Raw genomic sequence first — 24,384 nt, forward strand, 5'->3', positions numbered from 1 at the left:
CCCCTTGAAATACGACTATTCCTTCTCCTTGTTGGCAAACAATTGGAGGTGTAGAAACTTCTTACAAACTCTTCTTCAAATTGATTTGGAATTTGGTACAAGAGAAAAGTTGAAGAGGCGAGAATAAGGAAAACTACTACAATGAGCACAAGAGCAACAAGAAAGTAAACTTTCAATAGTTTTTTTTTTAGTCTCCCCCCCCCCCCCCCTTCCCATTATTTATAGCCTTAAGCTCTAGCTTCTTTTTATCCATCTGATTATACTTTTTTAGTCATGATCAATTCACTAATCATATGTCAATCGACTACTGACTTGACTTCGTCAACTTATTACATTATAATGATTATTTCAATTATGGAAAAAGGTGATAATCCTTACCCGAGGGTCCCTCCAAGACCACCCCCAAGCACATTAGAAAGAAGTAAATCATAGGGGTCATTCGGCCATCTAAGCGGCCTCCTAGGTGAGGGGACCTAGCATAGGGTAAACCCCACGATTTGAACCCAAAATCTATTGTGACAACTCCTCACCTGACTACCAACTCAGCTACATTAAATAGTAGTCTACTTGTATCCAACCATTGTAAATCTTTAGCATTAGATGAATGGCCTTCTGTTAGGTTTTTCATTACTTATCAATCAATTGACCAAGACACCTAGCCAGCTAACATTAATCGAATGACCAATCAACTAGCCCCCTAAATAGAAATATTTTATTCATTTATCTTGGATCTTCAATCAACTAGTCTAAGTATCAGTCATTTGATACCCAAATAAGAACATTTTGTCAGTTTGTGTTGTGTTCAGCATGTGGTTGACAATGTCCTAATTGACTAAAAAGTTATTTCAATCGACTATTCTTTAAACTCTGTCCACTTTTAAATGTATGATCATTAGAGGGATTAGAGAGGATTAATAGACTCATTTGAAAATTCTTTTCATCTCTACAAAAACTTATGCGGTAGAAAATAAATATAATAGGCATACAAGTAACAAAAAGGCAAACCAACTAATGTATGCAACTTTTTATGGTTCATTCATCTTCCCTCATCCCCCTACTTTGTAACTATGATACTTAAGTGGATATCCTGGGTTATGGTGCAATGATAAAAGGTTGGACGGATTCCCTAGAAAATGAGGGTTCAAATATCATCCGGGGCATATTACACTTGGGGAGTTTGAAAAACTTGTGATATTAGATCATTCGCTATGACCCATATGTGATTCTCAATTTATCTAACGGGCAGTGGAAAACTTCCGTTAAGTTGAATTGGTCACCTCCAAGACTAGTTGGATCATAAGAGCTAAATACCTAGATTACTAAAAAAAAAATAAGTGGATCATTCCTTGAAAGTAACTCTAGTTTTCTCCTTCTTGGTCATCAATCAAAGGCGCATAAATCTTTTATAATATATCTTTGCAAATATGAAATAATGAAAATGAAGTATAACATTTTTTTTATATTTTTTATACAATATATTCGGATTTTTACAATCCTAACTAATCCTGAGTAGATGGTCCGGTTCCACATTATGCCCACTAGGTATATTCAGGAAGCACGATGGCTCTTGACATGATGTCCCAACTTTACTAATAGTTCAATCGTCGTAGGTGTGCCTTACGTGGAAACTAAACTATAGATGGTTGAGAATGTTGTAGGGATCTTATGTGAAAAATAACACATAACGCAACGGAAAAAGGATCCCTCCAAAGATCCATACGAATACGGTATACCCATTATTGCTACTCTATCAGATAGAATAGAAATACCTTTGTTGCGTAAATGGTACTCCCGACAACAATTGATTCTTCAGTAGATCTCAGCTCGATCGATCAGAATGTTTATGCCTCCACGGTATCCACACAAACACGTTTCATGTTCATCGCACAAACTTAGATTTAGAGAAAAACCACTTTCTTTGTGCTAGCAAATTTGGGTAGTTCGACCATGAAGAAGAAGAGGAATAAGAATTTCAAAAAGTCTCACATCCAAAAAGTAATGCCAAAAACTTTTTATATTTATCCAATGAATATCAGAGTTTTTTACCCTTTGATCTTCCTCTTATTAATGCTCCATTAACCTCTTTAATGGACATTAATCTCAATGAATCTAATCCTCTTTAGTATTTGAGTCTAATCCAATGAATCTAAGTTGAATTAGACTCAATCCAATAATTCAATTGTTAGATTCATATGAATCTAACTTAATGAGTCTACTTCGACTTCGACTTAACTCTCTAATCTTAGAGTTCATCATATTTTAGTCAAACTAAAATATACCAATTTTTAAATCAATATGTTCTTTATGTGTGACCTAATATGTTCTTGTAACGTTGGCAATGTATCTAAAATTATTTTAGATACACAAGCAATGAATGACATATATCAATGCATCATTGATATATAAGTAACAAGAATGTTGAGATCTGACCTAACATTTCTATGTCTATTATCTTGTTTGACTTGATTTTTCTATCTTTGATATCTAGATTGATCAATGAGGCATAGATCATATCATCCTCTTATCAATTTTTGTGTTTCTTGATCTCCAAGTAGACTCACAATGAGCTCAATATCTCATATTGACTTATTTAAGCATGACCATATATTTTAGTAGTCCTACTTAATCAAGGGACTCACAGATATCACTTCCGTCATATGAAAGGGATAGATTCCATCTACATTACTCATATCCCTCCATATAACTTTTTACATACACAATGATCAACTTTATAATCCATCTTGTTACAGGTGTTATTTGCCAATAACAAAGTACACAACTCCTTATGTTGGAAATCGTAGTGACTTCAGGTCTAAGGACTATTCATATCACTAGTTGCTATGAGAATATTTATGGGACTCATATAATGATCTATAAAACATTCTCATAGTTAGTCAATTAAGTACAAATTCTATCACGCCCCGAGGGTAAGATTATCTGACAAAAATCGAATAGCACCTTCTCTGTAATAATGACAATTGAAACCTGGATACATAGCCACAAGGAAACATAAGATAATATCTATAGCTCACACGGCTAAAAATAAACATAACCACGTAAAATAAGAAACTAGATTGTATAGTGGTACGACTTACCTTAACAAATACATAGCAAATAAAAGGACACAAGTTCAGAAATTCACACGCAAGTTATACAATACATGAATTATTTCGGAAAGTCAAAAATATGAGTAAAAGTAACAGCAACAACAAAAACTCTCAATGTGACATGAGATTAGCAACTAGGACTTCTGAGCAACACGATATGACATCTACCTGCTTAACAAAGGAAAAGCAAGGGTAGTGAATATAACATACTTCGTATGTACAAGAAGATAATACATGATAATAATATAAGGAGATCAAAGGGGACAGTCTTAGGAAAAATACTTACTATGAAAGTAAGAGTGTCACTGTATCGTTTGCTAACTAGAAGCATGACTAAAAATAATAATACTCCACTAACCTGCTCAACCAGGTATGTATGACCAATAAATCAGGAGTATAACATATGCATAATTGGCATACAACAAACATATAATAAGTCATGACTAGCTTGGATGGTTCCGTAGGCGGACATGATGAGGTAGTTGTCTAGCTCCCTAACTACTGATTGTAGGAGAATGCTCTACCACAGATAGACCCGTGGTCGGTCAAGGTATGTAAATAGTCACTGTTTGTTGGAGAACGCTCTACCACGGATGATCCCATGGGCAGACAGAGTATCAAAGTATACAAATAAGAAATGAGAAGTAAACAACAACAATCACATTCAAGAGTAAATTCTGCTAGCTATACTGTGATATGGTCACACTAGCATATATTAAGTATAACAACAGTTACTGACGACTCTCTCAATCATGAATGAGAGACAATGGTCAACACCGGATATAACAATGTATTGATAGAAGGGTCCAATCTCACTAGCATTTAGGCATGAGTCTAAATAACAAACAAGGCCTCATAGGATACACGATATTCTACACTACGGTGTGGTCCTACTAATACTCAAGCATGAATAAATGTCAAGCGAGTATATTAGCTCAATATTCTACATTTATGTTACGCTATATCATTACTAGCATGATAGTCCGAACATAAATGATCACAAATACCATGGACAATAATAAAACTGCATGAATCTCAAAATAGATTAAAATATAATATCAAACAATGAAAAGTCTAGATTAAGAAGTAGCATAGGGTGGATATCAAGGTAAAATACTATGCAATGAATATAAATAACAGGATCATCCACTAAGGTCAATGAACTATGAAAGCAAGAGAAGAAAGTACATGCCTTTATCTGTTGATCATGCTAAACAATTTCATGTTGAGACGCTTGTCTTAAATCAGAGTTCTGCAACAAAATGTATGGTTTAGCTAATTCTATCGTGCATCAAATAGCTAAATCCAAATTCAATTAGGAAACCCTAATCATAACGATCATTAGTTAACCCTAATACTTAAAGGTTAATCAACCTTTTTAACAACTTCGATTACAATTTGAAGTCATCCACTCATTGACTGATACTCAATCAAAATAACTTTTATTCTGCTAACAGAATCAAACATGACAACTTAAATTTGTTGATACCCAAAACCTAACAATCAATCAATTATTTCCACAGGTTAATCCAAATCCTATTCCACTTATTGAAGTAATCAGGTTTACACAACCTTGGGCATCAAAATCAAGGCTTACCCTTTGCCCTCTTCTCAATGGATCTACACTGCCTAGTAGCAGCTCACAACATCGGCTGGTTCGAGAGAAGAGAAGGGCAACAACGCATAGGGAGGTATGGTCAGATGATGGTTGCACCGACACCAATGGCTCTAAACAACAACGATGCTAGGTCAAATGGATGGCGCTGACTCGGAGCAATGGAGAACAACATTACTATAAGACTAGGCTCGGAACTATGAGTGGTTGATGCTGCTCTGGTGCAGGAGGCGGCGATGATCATGGATTAGAGAGAGAGAGAGAGAGAGAGCTTGGCCGACGGTGGATCGAGAGCTATGTCATAGTGTCAGTGTTGGTTAGAGCGAGGAGATCGGGAGAGCGGTCGACCTTCGCTCCCATCATGGCTGAAGAGGGGCCAGTGGTGGACAAGTCGAATGAGCTCTTGCTTGGGGCTGATGTTAAGGGAGGACAAGGCCGACCGAGGGTGGCGATCAAGTGACAATCGGGGCGACGGCGAGTTCGAGAGTTGACGTCGCCAAAGACGCAAGTGGGAGAGATGGTGGCACCGACAGAGGGAGGAGGGCGCACGACGTCGAGCGTCATCTCGTGATAATCGACAATAGGGAAGCGACAGTAACGCTATCATGCGAGGAGGGGTGTCAATGGATATGATTGAAAGAAGAGGAGATCTGTCCCCTTGAAACGTATCATACGGACTCTGTTTAAATTCCAAAAAAATTCTAAAAAACCCTCGAAAATTCTATAAGGTTATTTCACCAATAACACTTATTATTTATTTATTGTATCTTACAAATTCTCTAATATATACCCATATGTCAACTTAATATCTTATATTCATGATTTGCCAGATTAAGATATAGATTAATATAGAGCATTGCGTTCTTTTGTAACCCTCAAAAATGACATTTTTTAAATCTAAGACGGTTACAGATTAAGAAACTAATTTGATGTGTGTATCTTTGAGTTTGTTTTTGATAAACGAATCCGAGTTCATGTTGAGAAACTAATCCGATATGTGCATCTTTTAGTTAGTTTTTGATAAACTAATCTGATTCCTAATTGAGAAACTAATTCGATATGTGCATCTTTGAATTCATTTATGATAAACTAATCAGAGTTCGAGTTGAGAAACTAATTCGATATGTGTATCTTTGAATTCGTTTATGATAAAGTAATGTGATTATGAGTCGAGAAACTAATATAATGTGTGCATCTTTGAGTTCATTTATGATAAACTAATTTGAGTCTAGATCGAGAAACTAATCCAGTGTGCACATCTTTGAATTCATTTATAATAAACAAACCAAAAATTATTAAAAATAGTATAAAAGATATTCGGAATATCCAAAAAAATCCTAAATGATGTTTTTTTGGATCTGAAACTTGATCAATTATAAGTTTCACCCAGTAATAAATATAGATCTTTTAGTGAGCTTAAATTTGAAAAAGAGCATTTCGTTATGATATCTAAGTCAAAAGTTTTGACTTTTAAGAGTTTCCTCTGTTGTTCCCGTATCGTTAACTAATCACTCTCAGTTATAGTTTCATAACTGCTATAATTGTGTGATAGCTCAATTATAGTAGCTACGAAATCATAATTATTATAATTATATAATAATAATAGTTATGATTTTGTTGTTATAATGTATAATATTTTAATTGTAATAGTTATAATACCATAGGTGCTAGTAGCTGATTTCAGTGCACAGATATAGATAGAAAAAAAATTAAGAGAGATAATAATAGAAATTTATAGTAGATGACATATACATGTGTCAATTTTTTTTTATAAGGGTGAGATGTTTTTGATAATAAATTAATATAGGGCGTCCTTTGACAATTCATTAAAAAACTAAAGCGCCCTTGATTTTTTTTGCCTTTATAAAAGAGCTTGAGGGGGCACTTTGACAAGAAGAAAAACATTGGTGGTCAAAACATAATTTTCCCTTAAAATAATTTTGAAAGAATAAATATTGTAATTCTTTTTTAACATGTCGTTGAAAGTTTGGCTTTCTCTTCTTCCTCCTCCTTGTCGGTCCCGACTCCTTCCATCGTAATCCGATCCATGGCGCCGACATCCGAGGAGGAGGACGCCGAGGTAGCCAGCGGCGAGGCGGTCGATGCCCTCTTGGCGGTAGTGTCGGAGGTGTCCGCGTTGCCAGAAATCCGCGGGCCGTTGAGTCGGATGTGCTGCGACCTCGCGCGGCGGGTGAAGCTGCTCCTCCCGCTATTCGACGAGCTGAGGGACGACCCTGATTCCATAGGACTCATCGAGCTCCGCAGCCTCGAATCCCTCTGCGCCACCATCGTCGAAGCCAAAGACGCCCTTCGATTAGTCAACGAAGGGAGCAAGATCTACCAGGTGCTGTTGTCGCCTTTTTTTTCCTTTAGAATGTCTATTGAAGTTACGTGTTATCTTAATTTACACTGATAATTTCTTACTATAGATTATCTTCCTCCTGAGAAAGTCCCATCATTTCTTATTTTTATCGGCCCTTTCCAGGTTTTACGACGAGAGAAGTTCGAAAGACTTTTCCTTAAGGTGACTGAGTCTATAGAGAAAGCACTCGATGCGATTAACTTGGATAGACTTAACATATCCATTGAAGTTAAAGAGCAGGTAAAGTAAAGAATACTCCATCTTTGGAATTAGTCAAGAAGTTTTTCGTTGCAGATAGAAGCATGATACATGCTTGAAGATTTTTTTTACTCAAATCAAAGAAAGAAAATACATCATGCATAAAAAAAATTAGCCTAATTGAAATTGAAACTTCAGCTGGAGTTGCCGATCTGTCATAATAAAGCTACATTTTGCAGTTTTGCAAACGGAAGTTATGTTAAGTCTGTGGTTACTAGTTGATGTTTCACTAATTGAATGCTCCGGCTGTCGGAATCATTTCAGATGGACATGTAAACAAGCTTCATGAACTAGTTGCCAAGAAATTTGGCTTTTGCAAACTGAGACAGATCTGTATTTAGGTTAGGATAACACTTTCTAGCAGTAGAAAGTGTTATTGAATTATTTATACAGGTTACAAACACATTGAATTGCATCAAGAATTTCTGCTTCTGGCACATTCTTTTACATTAGAGGTGAGTGCTGAAGTTTAATTTAGTAGTCCTTTCAGGGGAATTGGGTCTAACTTCAAGTGTAATGGTCTTTTCCAGTAGGAAGCTTATTTATTACAGGATATTGGGTAGTTTTTCCTACTAATGCTAGGAGAAGCTGTCAACCAAGTTTATATGAGAAGAAACTTGTTTTGGTAAACATTGTTAAATCATGTGTCATCATTAAGATGTGTTTGTCCCTACAATTTGGGGTCAACATTATTAAGCCATGAATCTAGTTCTCTTATTTTCTGAGAAGAACATCTCTTTTCCAGATTGGTGATAATCTGTTATTTAGAAACAACAGCTAGAGATGCCAAGAGAGAAAACATTAGTGACAGATTTGTATCATATTGTAAGATCATAGAGTGAGACACATATTGAGTAATTTGGGGGCAGTGATCAATGAAAATGACAGAATAGTATGAAGCAATAACTGACTAGGATTTGGAAAGTCCCCAATATCTCCCATTCTTGGAATTGCATTTCTAATAAGACACCGTGATGTTAATGCATAGCAACAACTAATGTTACTTTTGGAGGCAACTTCATTTGCCTTGCTTGCTTCATCTATCCTTTCCTTCTATTTTATTAAAACATTGTCACCTATGCTACTTGGACTTGAGTACATATATCCAATATGGTTATGGATCTAAGTGTGACATCTCCTATACTTTTTTTACACATTGTGAATATGGGTGTTGGTTTGAGTTGAAGTGTTAGTGTCGAGATGTTGGATGAACAAGACTTCACATGTTCTATTAAAATGAGTAGGGCAGATTTTTTTCAGATAGCCATGACTTCCTAGCCAATTTAATTGGCTTTTGGTACTCGTTAGAGTTGGAGAACTTGGGCACCTGTATATTAATATATATTGCATACATATTTGCACAGTATGTCATGTAGGGTCATCTTAATTACCTTAAATTAGATGAATATTATGATTTTTTTTGGTATATACTTGTTAGAGCTTAATTTACATTTTTTGTGGAGATACTTTGTAGGAAAGATTGGATTAGTTACTTTTAGCGATTTAATTTGTTATTATCTTGAATATGGTAGGTATTATGATGTATTAAAAGTGTGGTTGGATCTTAGTTAGGTCGAATACCCACAGATAGTGATGGAATAATTATGAATAAAATATAAAGTATTTGTAACTGGTATGTGGTGAGTATAGGTTTGAATGTATCAAACATATATGGTGGTTAGTGAAAAAATCTTGGGCATGGTTGTCCTACTTGGAGAATCACTGTTGTTGTGTTGAAGTACAACATGAGTATGGTGAGGATTGATGGAGAACTCAAATAGCATTCATTGATTATCACAACTGCAAATATCTCGAGACTGAGCATGGGCACGCTTTTGTTGTGTTTTTTCTTTTCATTTTTGTTCTTTTGCTAAAGGTTCTATCAGTAATGTTCATGAATAGATGCTGATTGCTTGTTTTTTCTAGACTGAACTTGTTCAGGCCCAACTTCATAGAGCAAGAGGTAGCATGGAATCACATGATTTACTATCCAGAGATTTGAATTTGGCACTGCATGAAAATCACACTGATCCTATCGTCCTCAAAAGAATATCAGAAAAGCTTCAACTCAAAAATAAATCTGATATCATGAAGGAGTCTCTTTCTCTTCATGAAATGGTGACTTCAAGCGATGGGGAGCTTGATGTTTCAGTGGAGCAAATGTCATCATTGCTTAAGAAACTAAAAGATTGCGTGCTGGAAAATTCTGGGTCAGCTAGCATAGAAACGACAGCTAGTTTTGCAAAGCATATTCCTCCTGTGATTCCAGATGATTTTCGGTGTCCAATTTCCCTTGAGCTGATGAAGGATCCTGTTATCGTTTCCACAGGACAAGTAACCTACTAAATAACTCTAACCTTTCTAACCTTTTTGATATTCTACTGAGATATATTATTGTTTTGACAGACATATGAAAGATCATACATTCAGAAATGGCTTGAAAGTGGACATAAGACCTGCCCTAAGACTCAACAACCTCTCACCCACTCTACTCTCACACCCAATTTCGTTTTGAAGAGTTTAATTGCACAATGGTGTGATGCCAATGGCATCGAACTGCCCCAAAAACAAGGTAGTTTCCAGGACAATAAGCTTGGAAACAACTCGGACTGTAACCATTCTGGGATTGCTATACTACTTCGTAAAATGGTTAAAGGAAACCAAGAAGAGCAAAGAGCTGCCGCTGGTGAACTCCGACTACTTGCTAAGAGAAATGCTGACAACAGAATATGCATTGCCGAAGCTGGTGCAATCCCTTTACTTATACAACTTCTCTCATCCACAGATCCCAGAACACAGGAACATGCTGTTACAGCCCTCCTCAACCTTTCAATAAATGAGGATAACAAGAGTCTCATTGTCAAAGCAAATGCATTGCCAAAGATAGTAGAGGTTCTCGAGAGCGAGAGCATGGAGGCGAGGGAGAATGCTGCAGCTGCACTGTTTAGTTTGTCAGTAATAGATCAAAACAAAATCCTGATAGGAGAAGCCGGAGCCATACCTGTGCTCATCAATCTGCTGTGCCGAGGTAGTCCAAGAGGTAAAAAAGATGCAGCGACTGCACTTTTCAATCTCTGCCTTTATCAAGGCAACAAGGTAATTGCTGTCAAAGCTGGCATTGTGGGCCATTTGAGAAGGATGTTAGTTGATGCTACTGGGGGTATGGTCGATGAAGCACTTGCCATATTGACAATTCTTGCAAGTAGTCAGGAAGGCAAGGTGGCAATCACAAATTCAGAACTGATTCCACTCCTGTTGAAGCTTATGAAGACTGGATCAGCCAGGGTTCGGGAGAATGCTGCTGCATTGCTTTTCTCATTGTGCAATGGCGACGAGCTGCAACTCAGAGCTGTAAAAGGGCTGGGTGCTGAAGAGGCATTGAAGGATCTTTCCGAGACCGGCACTGAGAGGGCCAAGAGGAAAGCTGGAAGCCTCTTGGGGCTGATTCACCAGATCACTGAGGTTTCAGGCGGCGACAGTTCTGCTAAATTGTGAGACTTGTTGCTTGCAATTTGTTAATATCGAAAGCTTAAGCTGTGTATTTTATGCAATGATCCCTGGATTCGGACATGGGAAGCCTTGTTATTCTCCGTTAATGTCTTCAGTCTTCCATGAAGTGCCGTAGTAGTTCATGTAATTAAGGATTTTATGCATTTAAATGTTTGATCCATTTGATAGGATGTGAGAATAATATTATCTCATGAAGATGATATGGACCACTAATGCTGATGAAGTAGGGCGCAAGTTGCCATCCAAATATATGTGGTTCGATCTTAGATACTATAGAATTTTTTCTCTAAATGGGGTATACAATTATATGTTTTTGGGCTTCTGGGTTATTCGTTGTTAGTACTTTTCGATTGGGTTATTCGTTGTTAGTATTTTTCGATTTATTCATACTGTAGAATTTTTTCTCTAAATGGGGTATACAATTATATGTTTTTGGGCTTCTGGGTCATTCGTTGTTAGTACTTTTCGATTTATTCTGACAGTATGTCAAAAATTTTCGTAAGGCCAGGCAGGTCTCTTCTTCTCAGGTTCGGTATTACTTAGTTCATAGTTTTTGCCCTGAGGTTATGGTGCAGTAGAAGGACGTCAAGTTGTCATCCGAATATCCGTGGTTTGATCTCTAACTACGATATATTTGTAGAAATTTTTTCTTTAAATGGGGTGTGCAACCATGGAATGTTGGACTTCTAGAAAGTCCACCGCGAGCACTTCTCAATTTATTTTAGCGGTCGGTGGAAAATTTTTATGAGGTTGGACGGTCATCCCAGATTTGATGTTACCTGGTTCATCATTTTAATCCCTACATGTTACCCAATTGACTAAAAGATGATAACTTTACTATAATGGAGTAAAGGGTCAATTCTATCGTGAGAAAAAAAAATTTCTCATATCTTCTAACCATTTAACGATCAATTATAAATTAACCTTATCATTACTTTTCTTCCCATAACATGTGGATGAGCTGTGAGGGTTATGGATGAGCTGTGAGGAGTAATTGAGATGAACATAATCACTTTTCTAGCTACAACTAATACGGATGAAGTGACACTGATGATGATAAATCGCTTTCACTATTAATCAGATATCCATGAATTAATTCTTACTTATGGTGTAGTGTAGAATTAATTTCTTGTAGAGCCACGTGTGAATTATAAATTTAAAATATTTTATTAATTAATTATATTTGAATTGATATTAAATGAGACATAATCCATTTATATGGTAAAAGTAACTTATTTATCCTAAACATTAGTTATCGTCGGTTCCATAGCGAGGTAAAAAGTGTAAATTATAATGATAAAATGTTTTTTTTTAAATGAAAGAAATTTTATTCCCTAAAAAAATTAGTTTTTAGGAATTCAATTTTTACTCTCACCTGATTATTTACTATTTAAGTATGATGATCCCATGGGGACCGACATAATCAATTTATGATTTGCTAATTCAGATTATCACCTAGGAGGATCAAAGGAAGGAATGGATGCCTTTGAGGCTAAGACGCAGCGGAAGAATGATAAGTTATTTTTTAGGTATTTATATGATTCATTTCTCAATCAGGATGTATTTATAGAGAGTTTTTTTTTTTAAAATATGATGTATAATTATGAGATATTATGTTTTTACAACGTCCGTCGTGAATCCATGTCGATTTATCGTGACAGCAAAATTGAAAAGCTTCTGTGGGTCGATGAATTGACAATTTTGAAAGCACGAGGGCTAATACAAATTATATATAATTATGGGGTGCGAAGAGAGATTTTCTCAGAATTATATCACTTATTCGAACCCTAATACCTCCCCAGTTACAATCTCCCTTCCGCCTGCCTCCCGACGTGAGATCGCTGCGCGCTTCCTTCCCACCTTCTGCTGCACGGGCAAGTTCCCGCTTCCCCGGCCGACCCCGACGAACTTAGATCGCTCCTTCCTCCGTGCACGGACTCTGCTACGCCATTGAACTGCTCCCTCCCTCCCTCCCTCCCCGCACGGACGACGTGGAGATCTCTTCTCTCGCGCACAACGCCGTCGAACTCCGCTTAGGTAACCTACCTCTGCTCTTCTTGCCCCTTGCGCTCGCAGATCGGACTCGTTCTTCATGTCCGCACCCACCCCAAACGGAAGCGGTGTATGCCGAGTTCGTGTAACAAAGATGCTAAAGATTTTCTGGATTTGTACCATAATTCCAAAGTGGATTGATGGCCATGTACAAGGATAAAGTTTGCAGAATTACTAGAAGCATCTCCTTGTTTGGGTTCCATGCAATTGGTCTAAGCTATTACATTTGATGTTTTCTTTGAGGGCATCAATCTTTCTCTAAAATGGTTACTACGAAACATATGTGATTATTTTCTGAAACTTGGGGGTATTACAAGGTTGTCATTTGCAGCCCGAGGATGGGTGTTTATTAGTTTGCGGATTCAATGCAAAAGGGTTGGCTATGTGGGTAGTTTTTTCATTGACACTGGCATAACAAATCTATGTGCATGAATTACAGGGTAGATATCCAAACAACCTTCATTCGAAAGTCAAAAAGTGTGAGATCAACAAGAACCTTGCAGGGAATACTGGTGCAAACTGCCATGGATCCTGGGCATTATGGTCGTGAACAAGGATGGGATACTAACAGCGTAATTGCAGTTTCCTCTTTTGTTACCTATAACCAGGATGGTATAGCAGATTATGCACATGACATGTGCCCCATGTTCAATGGCATGTCATTGTAAAAGAACTGTTGAAGAAAGCTGTGGGACAGTTTTTATATGGAGTGGATTTCCCTACCCCTTCCATAAATATTTGATGCTAACTTGCTTATTCTGTTGAATCTACAGGCCTCAGAGGGGTATGGCCCTCCCCACCAGCAGGAGTTTAGGTGAGCATTAATTAATTAATGGAACTTTGTGGGGACTGTCATGACTTCTAGATCTTGTTTTGCCCCATAATCTTATGTTTGTTTCTAAAATGACTTATTTCTTCCTCCTGGATGTGGGAACTCAGAACTTAAGCATTTGAAATCAAGCTTCTATATGATGTAACATTAATCATTTGGTCTTTCTATTTATTTTAGGCCTCTGCTTAACTGTGTTCATCATATCATTCTGTTTCTCTCTCCATTGTTTAACTTTCTATTGCAGGTTCAGTGGATCCTATGGTGGTAGGAGGTTCTTAGCAGATGGATTTCCCAGGGATTCTGGTTATCCAAGGAACTCTTTCCGTAATGGCATGCATGAGAGGGATATTTATCTGCCGCCACATGCTCCTGGTGTCTGGTCTCATCCTAGAAGAAATTTTGATGGAGAATATGCACTCGTCAGGGATTCAAGCAAGAATGTTGAACCATATCATGAGATGGATAGTTTTGGTGACCCAGCAAGTTATCGTGAAGCTGATTCTTTTCATGATGTTGATAAGTTTCATGATAGGTACCGGAGCATGGAAAGATACAGTGATGAAGATAGTTATCATGATTATGGATATGACAGACATGGTAGGTTAGCGGATAGAGACCGAGAAGAAGTCTGCAGTGACTACGAAATACGACATCATTCATCCCATCGAAGTAGGGAAGGTTCTCGAGATAGAGGTTTTGATCATGATCGGTATAACTATGATTCTGATCATGAAAGAAGCAAGAGGGAAGGTAGTTGGCGAAGACATGGATCTCATGATCGCGATCATGAAAAGAGAGGTTTTGGCAGAGAAAAAGATCAAAGTCCATACAGACAACGTGAACGCTCACATTCTCGAGGCCGTGATGACCAATCTAGATCAAGATCTCCTCGAAGTAAAAGTCGTAGAAGCCATAGAGAGGATAGTTACGATGATGGGTGGTATGAGAGAAATGATAGACGATGGGATTATGATCGTGACGAAAAACGATATAATGACTCTTCTGTGGTATGCTCTAAGTTACATATACTGTACTGTTTTATGTGTATGTCATAGTTAACAAACTTAATTCTCTTTTTTATTGCAGGCTCCATCTGCTACAGTTGTTGTGAAGGGTTTATCACAAAAAACAACTGAAGAAGATTTATATCAAATTCTTGTATGAAATACATTCACAAATGGTTTCTTTGTTGTTTGTGAACAATCAATTTAGTAGTTATAATCTCTGTCAGGCTGAATGGGGACCACTTCGACATGTACGAGTTATTAAAGAGAGAAATTCTGGATCCTCTCGTGGTTTTGCTTTTATCGACTTCCCTGACGTGGTATCTATCTTCCAAACATCTTTCTTTATCTTTCTATGGCTATGTATTTTCCTAACAAACTTATGTGCAGGATGCTGCTCATAAGATGATGGATGGCATGGGAAATAGTGGTCTTGTAATTGATGGAAGGAAGCTATTTTTCGAGTATAGGTACTGACTTTATCTAGAAATTTGTTATTAAAATTGGAAGGCTACATTGGGAATTATCTACGAGATAAATATACTTTTGGTGGAAAAGTGTATTTAGAAAGTAGAATACAAAATAAATGGACTTCTACTCTTTTGTGATAGGTTCTAGAACTATTACCTAGTTTTTCTTTATTTAGAACTAGTAGGTTTTGCATTTATTCATACAATACAAATCAACCTAGTCATACAGCAAATATGAGTTTGGTGAAATCTGGCATGCTTCTACTTTATCAATCAACAGACACAATGAATTGTGCAATCTAGCAAAACCATGAAAACCAATGACCGGAATGGTTATAGTAGCATTGGCGTTAGTCCAAAATATCAATTCACCACTTCATATTAAAAATTAACCAATCTAGTAGCTAAGTCATACTGCAGTTAAATAATTCCATGAAACAGTTATATGCATTTGTCTAGGTTGATATGCACAAGATTTGTTGTAATGCATCCAACAAAAAGGATTTGTTGCCTACTTATGCCGTGTCCACAGAAAGCAATTTATTTTGGCACATGTTATTCAACTTAATCTAATTATTTTTATGCAATATAATAGAAGACTGTTAGCAAGATCTATTTTATGCGTGGAAGAGATTCTATGTTTCTTCCCCAAACTAAAGCATCATATTGGCCGTGCTCTCTGTTTGAGCTTTATCCTACTCTGTTGTTGATATCCATCTCTGATGCAGTAGTAAGCCAACTGGTGGGAATGGTGCTCCTTTAGGGAAGGAAAGCATGGGTAAATCAAGCTATGGGCATGGGAAAAGCATTACTGCACCATGTGACTGGACATGCCTCATCTGTGGATATTTAAATTTTGCACGGCGAACATCCTGTTTCCAGGTGTCTTTGGCACTTTCTGTTTCTTTTTGTACATTTTATTTTTTTAGTTAAGAGACACTATAAACAATATTTTGAGTTAGGATATCTTGGTAAAATTGGTATTTTTGGTTTCAACGAGTTCAACAAAGAAGTATTTCAGTGAATAAATTTCAAAATACTATAATTCAAGAGTTCAAATAAATTTACCTGTATCTTATGTTCCCTTTTCTTTCAGCTGATGTCATTTGCTTAGTATCTTCATCACCTTTTAATATTTGGACTCTTCATCTATTTTTCTACATGCCTGTGTCAATTATTGACACACTGAGTGGACACTTGAAATTCCTATTGATCAAGTGTGAAAACCTTTTAGAAATAGCTATATCAGTCTGTTGGACACTAGGGTTCACATTCATATTTGTAACCAAGCCTGAGCTACCTAGTTCATCCTATTATTTTCATGCCTATATATTGCAATAAAGTTGAAAGAAACTTATATTTGTGCATTCATGGGTTACTTTATCAGCACTTACTGAAACATACGCCCCTTTGTAAAGGTTAGAATATTAAAATTGCCATTTCATGTAGACTGTGGTCCAATTTGCTAATCATCTCGATTATTATCTTTAGTGAAAGGTCATTGCATGGAATGAACTTATTATTTATTCAATCTCTTTCTGGACATAAGACATGTTTTTTTTGGCCAGTCATGTAACTTAAAAATTGTATTCTGGAATCAACTTCTAATAGGTCCAAAACAATTTTTTATATGTTTAAATATTTTAAATGGAATTTTGCTGCCAAAACAAGGCATGTAGCATAAAAATGTACTCTGGAATTAATTTCTAATAGCTTCAAAATTTTTTATTCATTTAAATATTTTAAAAGTCTACTGCTAAAATGAAGTTGCAAAGCTTACAACTATTTGTAGGTTTCCAGTTTCGAGTCATTTTTTCAAGTTGGTATTCCTATATTATCCTTTTGGTGATGTATGCTATTTTCATTACTTTATATTGTGCTTCTGTCTGCAGATTATTTTGACACTTTGCTTGAATTTCCAATTTGTTTTTGTTATGTGCCATGTATTCTGTCTCTTTGGTTTTTTTCCCTCAGGAATTATGCTTTTGCTATTTCTGTGTTATTTTTCTGAATTAGCAACTTGGGGTGGAAGTTTTTTTGGCCTGTGCACAAAATTTTGTTGGCAATTGTTGCCAATATTCTTGTTGATTATAATAGAATTTACTCAATGGCATCTTACAGGACTTCTTATTGAAGCAACTTTAATTTAGGCAATATGATATGGGTATTTCTTTTGTTTGAGAAGAATATATTTATTTCTTCATGGTCACATCTAGAGCCCATGCATGTATTTCATTCATATTCTGTTGGATTTTGTTAAGATCTCTTAGTAATTTTCATTTTTCTTCCAGTGCAATGAAGCTCGTACTAAGGATGCTCCTCCAGCTGATATAGCAAGCACAAATCCAGCATCATCAGGGAAGAGGGGTTCAGATCTAGGTATGCCATTTCTTTAGATTAAAATTTTCGCATGGTTACTAATCAATATTTCATTTTCAGGTCCTACTCATGTTTTAGTTGTACGGGGGTTGGATGAAAATGCAGATGAAGAAATGCTTCGTTATGAATTTGCCAAACACGCTCCTGTTAAGGTACAAATACAGCATTAGAATGTTTTGCTTTTCTTAGTTGTTAACTTACTCTTTTCATTTGTAGGATCTTCGCCTTGTCAGAGATAAATTCACCCATGTGTCTCGGGGATTTGCTTTTGTGCATTTTCACTCGGTATTAACATATTCAATATACCTATATAATATATATTTTACATTTGGCCCTTGTGACAGGCTACAAATTCAATTTGGGGTTGACTGTTTAGGTGGAAGATGCAACTAAAGCTCTTGCAGCTACAAACGGAACAACGCTGGAGAAGAACGGTCAAGTCTTACGTGTAGCATATGCTAAAAGTATTCATGGACCTGGATCTGGGGCTCCACAATCAAGCAGTCTTGCGGCAGCTGCTATTGAGGCAGCAACATTTGCTCAACAGGTCATTTTCTATTTCCCATACTGCTATTGAGGTGCCTTGGGATTGCTGATATAATTTTGTGCTGTCAATAGTGTCTAGGGTTTGCAAATTTTAAATATCAGATAACCTTAATTTCTACCATATTTTTAGCAGCATTACCTCTATGGTCTTTCTAGTTGTGCCGTTTATTACTTTTTCGGTATTTGCCTTTTTCTTATCAGATTCTTTTAGTTCGGAAAGACATGCATCATGAGTAGTGTTAGGTATATATGCATGTATAGATTTGCTAGCATTGATTGATTGGTGTTTTCTTTATTTAGTCATCTTTGATATTAGTTTCTTGTATGTTTTGATGTTTGGTATGTCTCCAAGATGTTCGAGAAGGTTCATGTATGCTATGTTAAATTTTGCAATTTTTAAAGAATTTGATGGTGTTTCTTGTATGAGACTCGGTACTGGGAAGTTATTAGCTCACCGCTCAATCCTATGGTAGGGACACTTGTGAAAGAAACTAAATATTTTTGGATGTATTCTTTTGACTAATATTTTGAATTAGCTGTTCACTTTTTTGTTCGGTGGCAATTAGTTCTAGCTGCCAATTTTCTTGTTAGAATGATTATGCTGTGTCTATTATTGATTTTTTTCCTGTATTCTAAAAGTCGATTTCTCACAGGTGCTTAACAACCTTCAATAATGCACTATACGAGCTTTGCTTCTAAGTGTGTTTTAAGAACTGTTTTGACATGATATCCTGCTTATGTAGAAAGATGATAATGCAAGATGAATGTGGGACTTTTTAATAAAACTAGCCATCGTGTACATGCACGCGTTGCATGTGTAATATAATACATGAATACGTGTAAATTAGTACCCTAGGCCCATAAATTGGACTTGGTAAGGGTGCGTTAGGCCCATGCAGTAGTGCAATGCAAGGGCGTCGCTTGAGAATCCCAATAGTAAGCTATTGTAACGAACTCTCCCTTATAAAAAATTAATTTAGTTTTTTACATTAGATATTAAATTGATAAGAACATATACTATACTTGATCTTAGTTAAAAGGCCTAGAAAGGTATGCTTTCTAACATCACCGGCCTAAAGTATTTATAAAAGTTTCTCCGCTCGCGGTATTGTCAATCCTAAGATGTGAAATTAAAGAGAACCATGACAATGTATATTTTTTATATAAAAAAATAACATTAACGTAATTTCATTTTGGACCACCAAAATTAGTTAGTAAATGTTCCAGATTCTGAATAAAATAGGAAGATAAATAAAACACTAGATGAATACTTACTATGAAAAAATAAGTTTAGACGATACAAATGTGGTTGTACACGAGTAACAGATTCAGAAAGTTGAATCTTGGAGATGAATGAATGAGCGGTAGTGTTCGAGTCCAAAGAAAACTCTAGTAGTTAATGTAATTAAAAAGTGCCTTGAAAGATATGAATATTATTATTAACACATTTTCATATAACATTCAATTAAGAGATAAGATCTAAGTTAAGTGACTCCAAATAGTTGGGACATGGGATACAACTTATTGATGGCAATGGCTGTTTTTCATGTTCACTCTTTTAAAATCTTTGAGTACATAAGATATCAGAAAATTACCAATTTTCTTCTGTTTTAGTCTCTTTTTGTAGAACTATTCAAATAGGACGTACAGTTTCTTTAATTCTATAACATTTTTCATCACATATGTTCTATGTTGGAGTAGCATTAAAAAATTATGTGCTTAGAAAATTTTGATAAAAATACTAATAATTATTCTCTCAGAGTTCATTCTTGCCAGAATAGGACTCCTATGTTGTAACTTCTGTTTAGTAGTAATGGTAATATTTGGTTGTCAGAAAAATGAACTGTTCAACTGTTGCTGCCATTTTGACATATGTTTCTTTCTTTCTTTTAGTACGATGCTGTTGGTTGGGCACCAAAGGAGTACAACCCAGATAAAAAACAATCTACAGCTGGGCTTGGGCAAAGTAATGCTGAAGCTCTGGAACATGGTTCTGCACCACAATCTGGTTTTGTGTGGGATGATAAGTCTGGCTATTACTATGATGCGGCCTCTGGCTTCTATTATGATGGAAATACTGGTGAGTCCATTAAGATAATAACAAGATTGAAGGACAACCATTTGGCTTTTTGGTAATATTTTTGCAGAAGTTTTATATTATATCAATGCCTTTCTTTGGTAAATGCAGACTGGAATTTAATGTGCAACATATGATTTTTAGTGTATATTTAGTGCATCTACACTCTTTTGTTATCTGTGTTCCATAATTTAAGTAGATATATGCATATAATATTAGTATATATTTTTATAATATTGGAGCAGATGCTGATATTTTCACGATCCCCATTTGTTATATTGTCTTATGCAGGTCTTTACTATGATGGGAACAATGGGGTTTGGTATTCTTTTGATGATCAAACTCAGCAGTATGTACCTTGTAATGAGCAGAGCAATAACAAGGCAGTTGGAGACACAACAAATGAAACTTCAAAGACTTCAGATGCAACCACAAGCAAAAGAGTTGTGATATCTGCACCTGCAACTACAGTGAAATCAAGTGAAAAAGCTTCATTGCCTGATGCAGTTCAGGCTGCTGCAGCAGCAGCGTTAGCAGCAGAGAAAAGAGAAAAAGAAAAATCTAGAGAGATAAAGTTGGCATCCAAAAGTAGTCTTTTAGCAAATAAGAAGAAGATGAATAATGTCCTGACAATGTGGAAGCAAAGAAACCATGAGGGGCAGTCAGCCCATGTAGTTCTCGATGACAAGGAACCAATGAATTTTACCGATGATAAAGCAAACAATTCTTACTCTGCACCTGGAGCATCAACTGCAAAAAACAAGACAAAAGCTGATTCTGCAAGTTTGAATAGCTCAGTTCATCCATCTTTATCTGCTAGCCGTGGGGCTGTTCATGTTGTTACTTCTGAAGCACTGAACACTGATTCACAGATTAAGCCGAGACCTGTTAGTAGTTCAGGGGGCACAATCATGGGTGTTATAAGAGGTTCTGGAAAAGGGATTATAAAGCCTGATACAGCTTTTCCTGTCTCTGTCACTGGAGGTACCTCACTCACTACTGCAACAGCACACCCAACAGAAACAACATCCACTAGCACACCCTTCAAGACTGATGCCTCAGCGCTGGGTTCATATGCATCATCTTCATCTGCTGGACGTGGAAAACGCAGGTTTTCGGAGGCACCAGTGCAATCTGTTTCCAGAGATCAACCTCAGTCAACTTATAGAGATAGGGCAGCTGAAAGAAGAAATCTTTATGGTTCATCATCTGCTACAGGGGATGATTCGTCAGATATGGGATATGGGGATTCAAGTAAGCATTGAAAAATTATCTTCCCTTTGATGACTACATGTTCATTTGCAATTTGCAATATTTGTGTTTAAAATTCTTCTGTTAGTCGCACTGCCATGTCACCCACCTAAAAATTTGTCTGTGCCCCTTTTTCTTCATCTTGTAAAATTTTATTGGCAGCTAATTTTTTAGTTCATTCCTGTAAGAATTTAGACATAGTAACTTAGATATGTTCATAATTTCTGGCACTAGTTTCCCAATCACTTGTCAACCTTCCAAATCAATAGTTGATTATTCTGGTATGCTTGTCAATATATATATATTCACATGCTGGAAATGGCTTTATTTGAAGATTGTGATTACCCATTTCGAAAGGGTTCTTTATCAGTAACGGGAGCGATGCCCTTTCCCCCTGGAGTTGGGGGATGGGCTGCTGGCGATACAAGTGATGCTGAGAATTATGAAGTGATCACTTCTGATCGAGCTCTTGATGAAAACAATGTGGGAAACCGGATGCTTCGCAATATGGGTTGGCAAGGACTGGTAACTCCCTTTCTTTATGTTTTTTGCCCATTTTTATTCTGCATTTCAGCATCTCAACCAGCTATTTTTTGCGTGGCATTTTTGCATCAGAAACTCACAATATTTCTCCCATGTAATGGTCTAGATTTTCTGCGGATCATTCTCTCCTTTTAGCCTCCGCCTAATATGCCCAATGTTTTTTAGGAAGCATGTTGTCACCTATCAGATAAAATGATACGAAATCGTGATACAGAATACTTGAGAAGATTTGTAGATTTCATGTTTTTATCAATTATTAGGTTTGGTTCAATCTACAATCAGAACAAAATCTTTCATCTTACAATAGGATAGTAAAGGTAGTTCGGTCGATAAAGCTGAGATGACTGCTCATTGAAAGTTACTCTGTGCAGTGAGGGTATTTTGTATTTTACACTACTATGGTTTCCTCGTCCTGACATCAGTTTCGGTGGTTGGCTTCTGTCCCCCTTTTGGTTTTTTAAACTTCTGAGCGAGCAGGGACTTGGCAAAGACAGCAGCGGCATCAAGGAGCCTGTCCAGGCAAAAGCTGTGGATGGTAGGTCGGGGCTTGGAAGCCAGCAGAGGAAAACGGACCCATCACTAGAGGCACAAGCTGGTGATAGCTATCGAACCATCATTCAGAAGAAAGCTATGGCGAGATTCAGAGACATGGCATAAGTAGATCAACATTGATGATATCAGTTATAAATACTACAATTGCTGTAGATTCTGAAACCTTCTTCGAGATTTGTCTCTGCAAACATCCTGTTTATCATTTATGGCGTATCTCTAGCTATGCTGTAACAATTGTGGATCAAGTTAGAGTTGCTGGATTCATGCCTGTTTGAGGTAACTTTATAAGCTGACTTGCTGCTGCCTTTCTTCGCTGTTGGCTATTAAAACAATGAGACATGATTTGAATGGCTCAAATAAAAAATATTATTTTAATTTTTGCGTAAATAATGCTATCAATTTACTCTTCTCTAAAAAATTCAATTAGATGGAAGAAAATTTTGATAAAATTAAAAGAATTAATATAAAATCAATACGAAACAAAGTATTATATAGTTGGGATAAGAAAAGTACTAATAGCACTTTCATCAAGTATGATACTTGCATGGTTTTGAATTTCAATATTACGCTCTTCGAATGTCAATTAGGGTGTGTTGCAAGATCTTGATCCATGGTTTTGAATTTCAATTACGCTCTTCGAATGTCAATTAGGGCGTGCTGCAAGATAATGATATTTTTTTTTTAAGAACTGGACACCCTCTGAATTCTCGAAAGATAATAATAAATTAATTGATTGGTTACTTCATCAAGTGATCTCATGTCTGATTCTATCTCCTTTTTTTTTTTTTTTTTTTAATCAGTTTCTAGAATAAATCGAGAAGTGCATATCATCATTTGCAACATCAAATAATTTCCATTTTTTTTAAAAAAAAATTATATTAGGTATCTTGATGTAGCCAACTAATACGGGGATAGTGGGATATATAGTCCGACTCTATATTTTGCACACCAAATAAATTCACGAAGTGAGGTAACTCTTGACGTGGTGCCCACTAGTTGTTCGAATGCCATATACAAGCGCTGCGTGGGTTTTAAATCCGGATTACTCGAGAGACGAGGTCAGATCCTCTGGTCCAGAAAATCCTGGATCAAAAGAAGCCCGTCCTTTCCATTCATTGGTTGGATGAATCGAACCCCACCTGTTAAACAGGTGGAAAGTAATTCATCCAACCAATGAATGAATAGGGGATAAGGAGTGATCCAGAGATCCTATACCAGAGGATCTTGCCCTCGAGAGACACCACACCCCTTCGGGCTCAAGTAGCGTACATCACAAGATGTCTTGGTGCACTAATACCACTCAATGAAAGCCTGATTTAGAACGTTCTTTTATCATAATTCAATGAGGATCCGATGCGGTACAAAGCAAAGCGGAAAATTTTAATTTAAAAGTTGTTCTTCCAAAAGAAAATATTAACATTCTCATAAATACCCAACCTAGACCCGTCATAACACATCCGTCTTTAAAGGGTTTTGTTTCATAAATACTCATTAAAGGGATTTGTTTCAAGTAGGCCAATTGTGCCAGTTGATGAGGTCGGTCAGTTCGTCTACCGAGAGCGTTGAAACAACTGACGGAGGAAACCAAATAATAATAGATAATAATCTTGTGTTAATTTTAATCTAGATTTATTACATCATAATCAAAATCAATATGAATAGATAGTATAAGATAGTATTTTCAAAATTACTATATTTATTGTTGTAATTATATTTATTACTATTGCATATCATATTTATTTATTTATTTATTTGTTATAAAATATTATTCTTTGATTAATGTTTTATTTCATTTTACTCTATTTCGCTAACTCTTCTGTTGGGGC

At 36.4% G+C, this 24,384-nt stretch overlaps 2 protein-coding genes and 1 pseudogene across 12 annotated transcripts; 2 read left to right on the forward strand and 1 right to left on the reverse strand.

The window, feature by feature from the left end:
- Nucleotides 1-6,697: 6,697 nt before the first annotated feature.
- Nucleotides 6,698-11,047, forward strand: LOC122007027 (U-box domain-containing protein 12-like). The gene is made up of 4 exons (XM_042562780.1): nucleotides 6,698-7,066; nucleotides 7,208-7,324; nucleotides 9,269-9,676; nucleotides 9,749-11,047. The coding sequence occupies exons 1-4, from the start codon at nucleotides 6,770-6,772 to the stop codon at nucleotides 10,835-10,837; spliced, it is 1,911 nt and encodes a 636-aa protein (XP_042418714.1). The 5' UTR covers nucleotides 6,698-6,769; the 3' UTR covers nucleotides 10,838-11,047.
- A 1,595-nt stretch (nucleotides 11,048-12,642) lies between these two features.
- On the forward strand, nucleotides 12,643-22,870 carry LOC122007028 (SUPPRESSOR OF ABI3-5-like). Of its 11 annotated transcripts, XM_042562784.1 has the most exons (16): nucleotides 12,644-12,889; nucleotides 13,344-13,476; nucleotides 13,678-13,718; nucleotides 13,981-14,743; nucleotides 14,823-14,894; nucleotides 14,968-15,060; nucleotides 15,131-15,210; nucleotides 15,939-16,092; nucleotides 17,502-17,589; nucleotides 17,650-17,741; nucleotides 17,806-17,874; nucleotides 17,966-18,136; nucleotides 20,029-20,215; nucleotides 20,504-21,466; nucleotides 21,798-21,988; nucleotides 22,484-22,870. In XM_042562784.1, exons 2-16 carry the CDS (start codon nucleotides 13,429-13,431, stop codon nucleotides 22,661-22,663), a joined length of 3,192 nt encoding a protein of 1,063 aa, XP_042418718.1. In that variant the 5' UTR covers nucleotides 12,644-12,889; nucleotides 13,344-13,428; the 3' UTR covers nucleotides 22,664-22,870. The 11 variants fall into 11 exon arrangements, 8 of the variants coding, with proteins under 8 accessions (XP_042418717.1, XP_042418716.1, XP_042418719.1 ...); XM_042562783.1 differs by having other exon boundaries at nucleotides 12,643-13,476; nucleotides 21,834-21,988; XM_042562782.1 differs by having other exon boundaries at nucleotides 12,643-13,476; nucleotides 15,942-16,092.
- Nucleotides 19,011-19,189, reverse strand: LOC122007434 (annotated as a pseudogene).
- Nucleotides 22,871-24,384: the final 1,514 nt, after the last annotated feature.

The sequence above is a fragment of the Zingiber officinale genome, chromosome 7B (assembly GCF_018446385.1).
Source record: "Zingiber officinale cultivar Zhangliang chromosome 7B, Zo_v1.1, whole genome shotgun sequence".
NCBI lineage: Eukaryota > Viridiplantae > Streptophyta > Magnoliopsida > Zingiberales > Zingiberaceae > Zingiber > Zingiber officinale.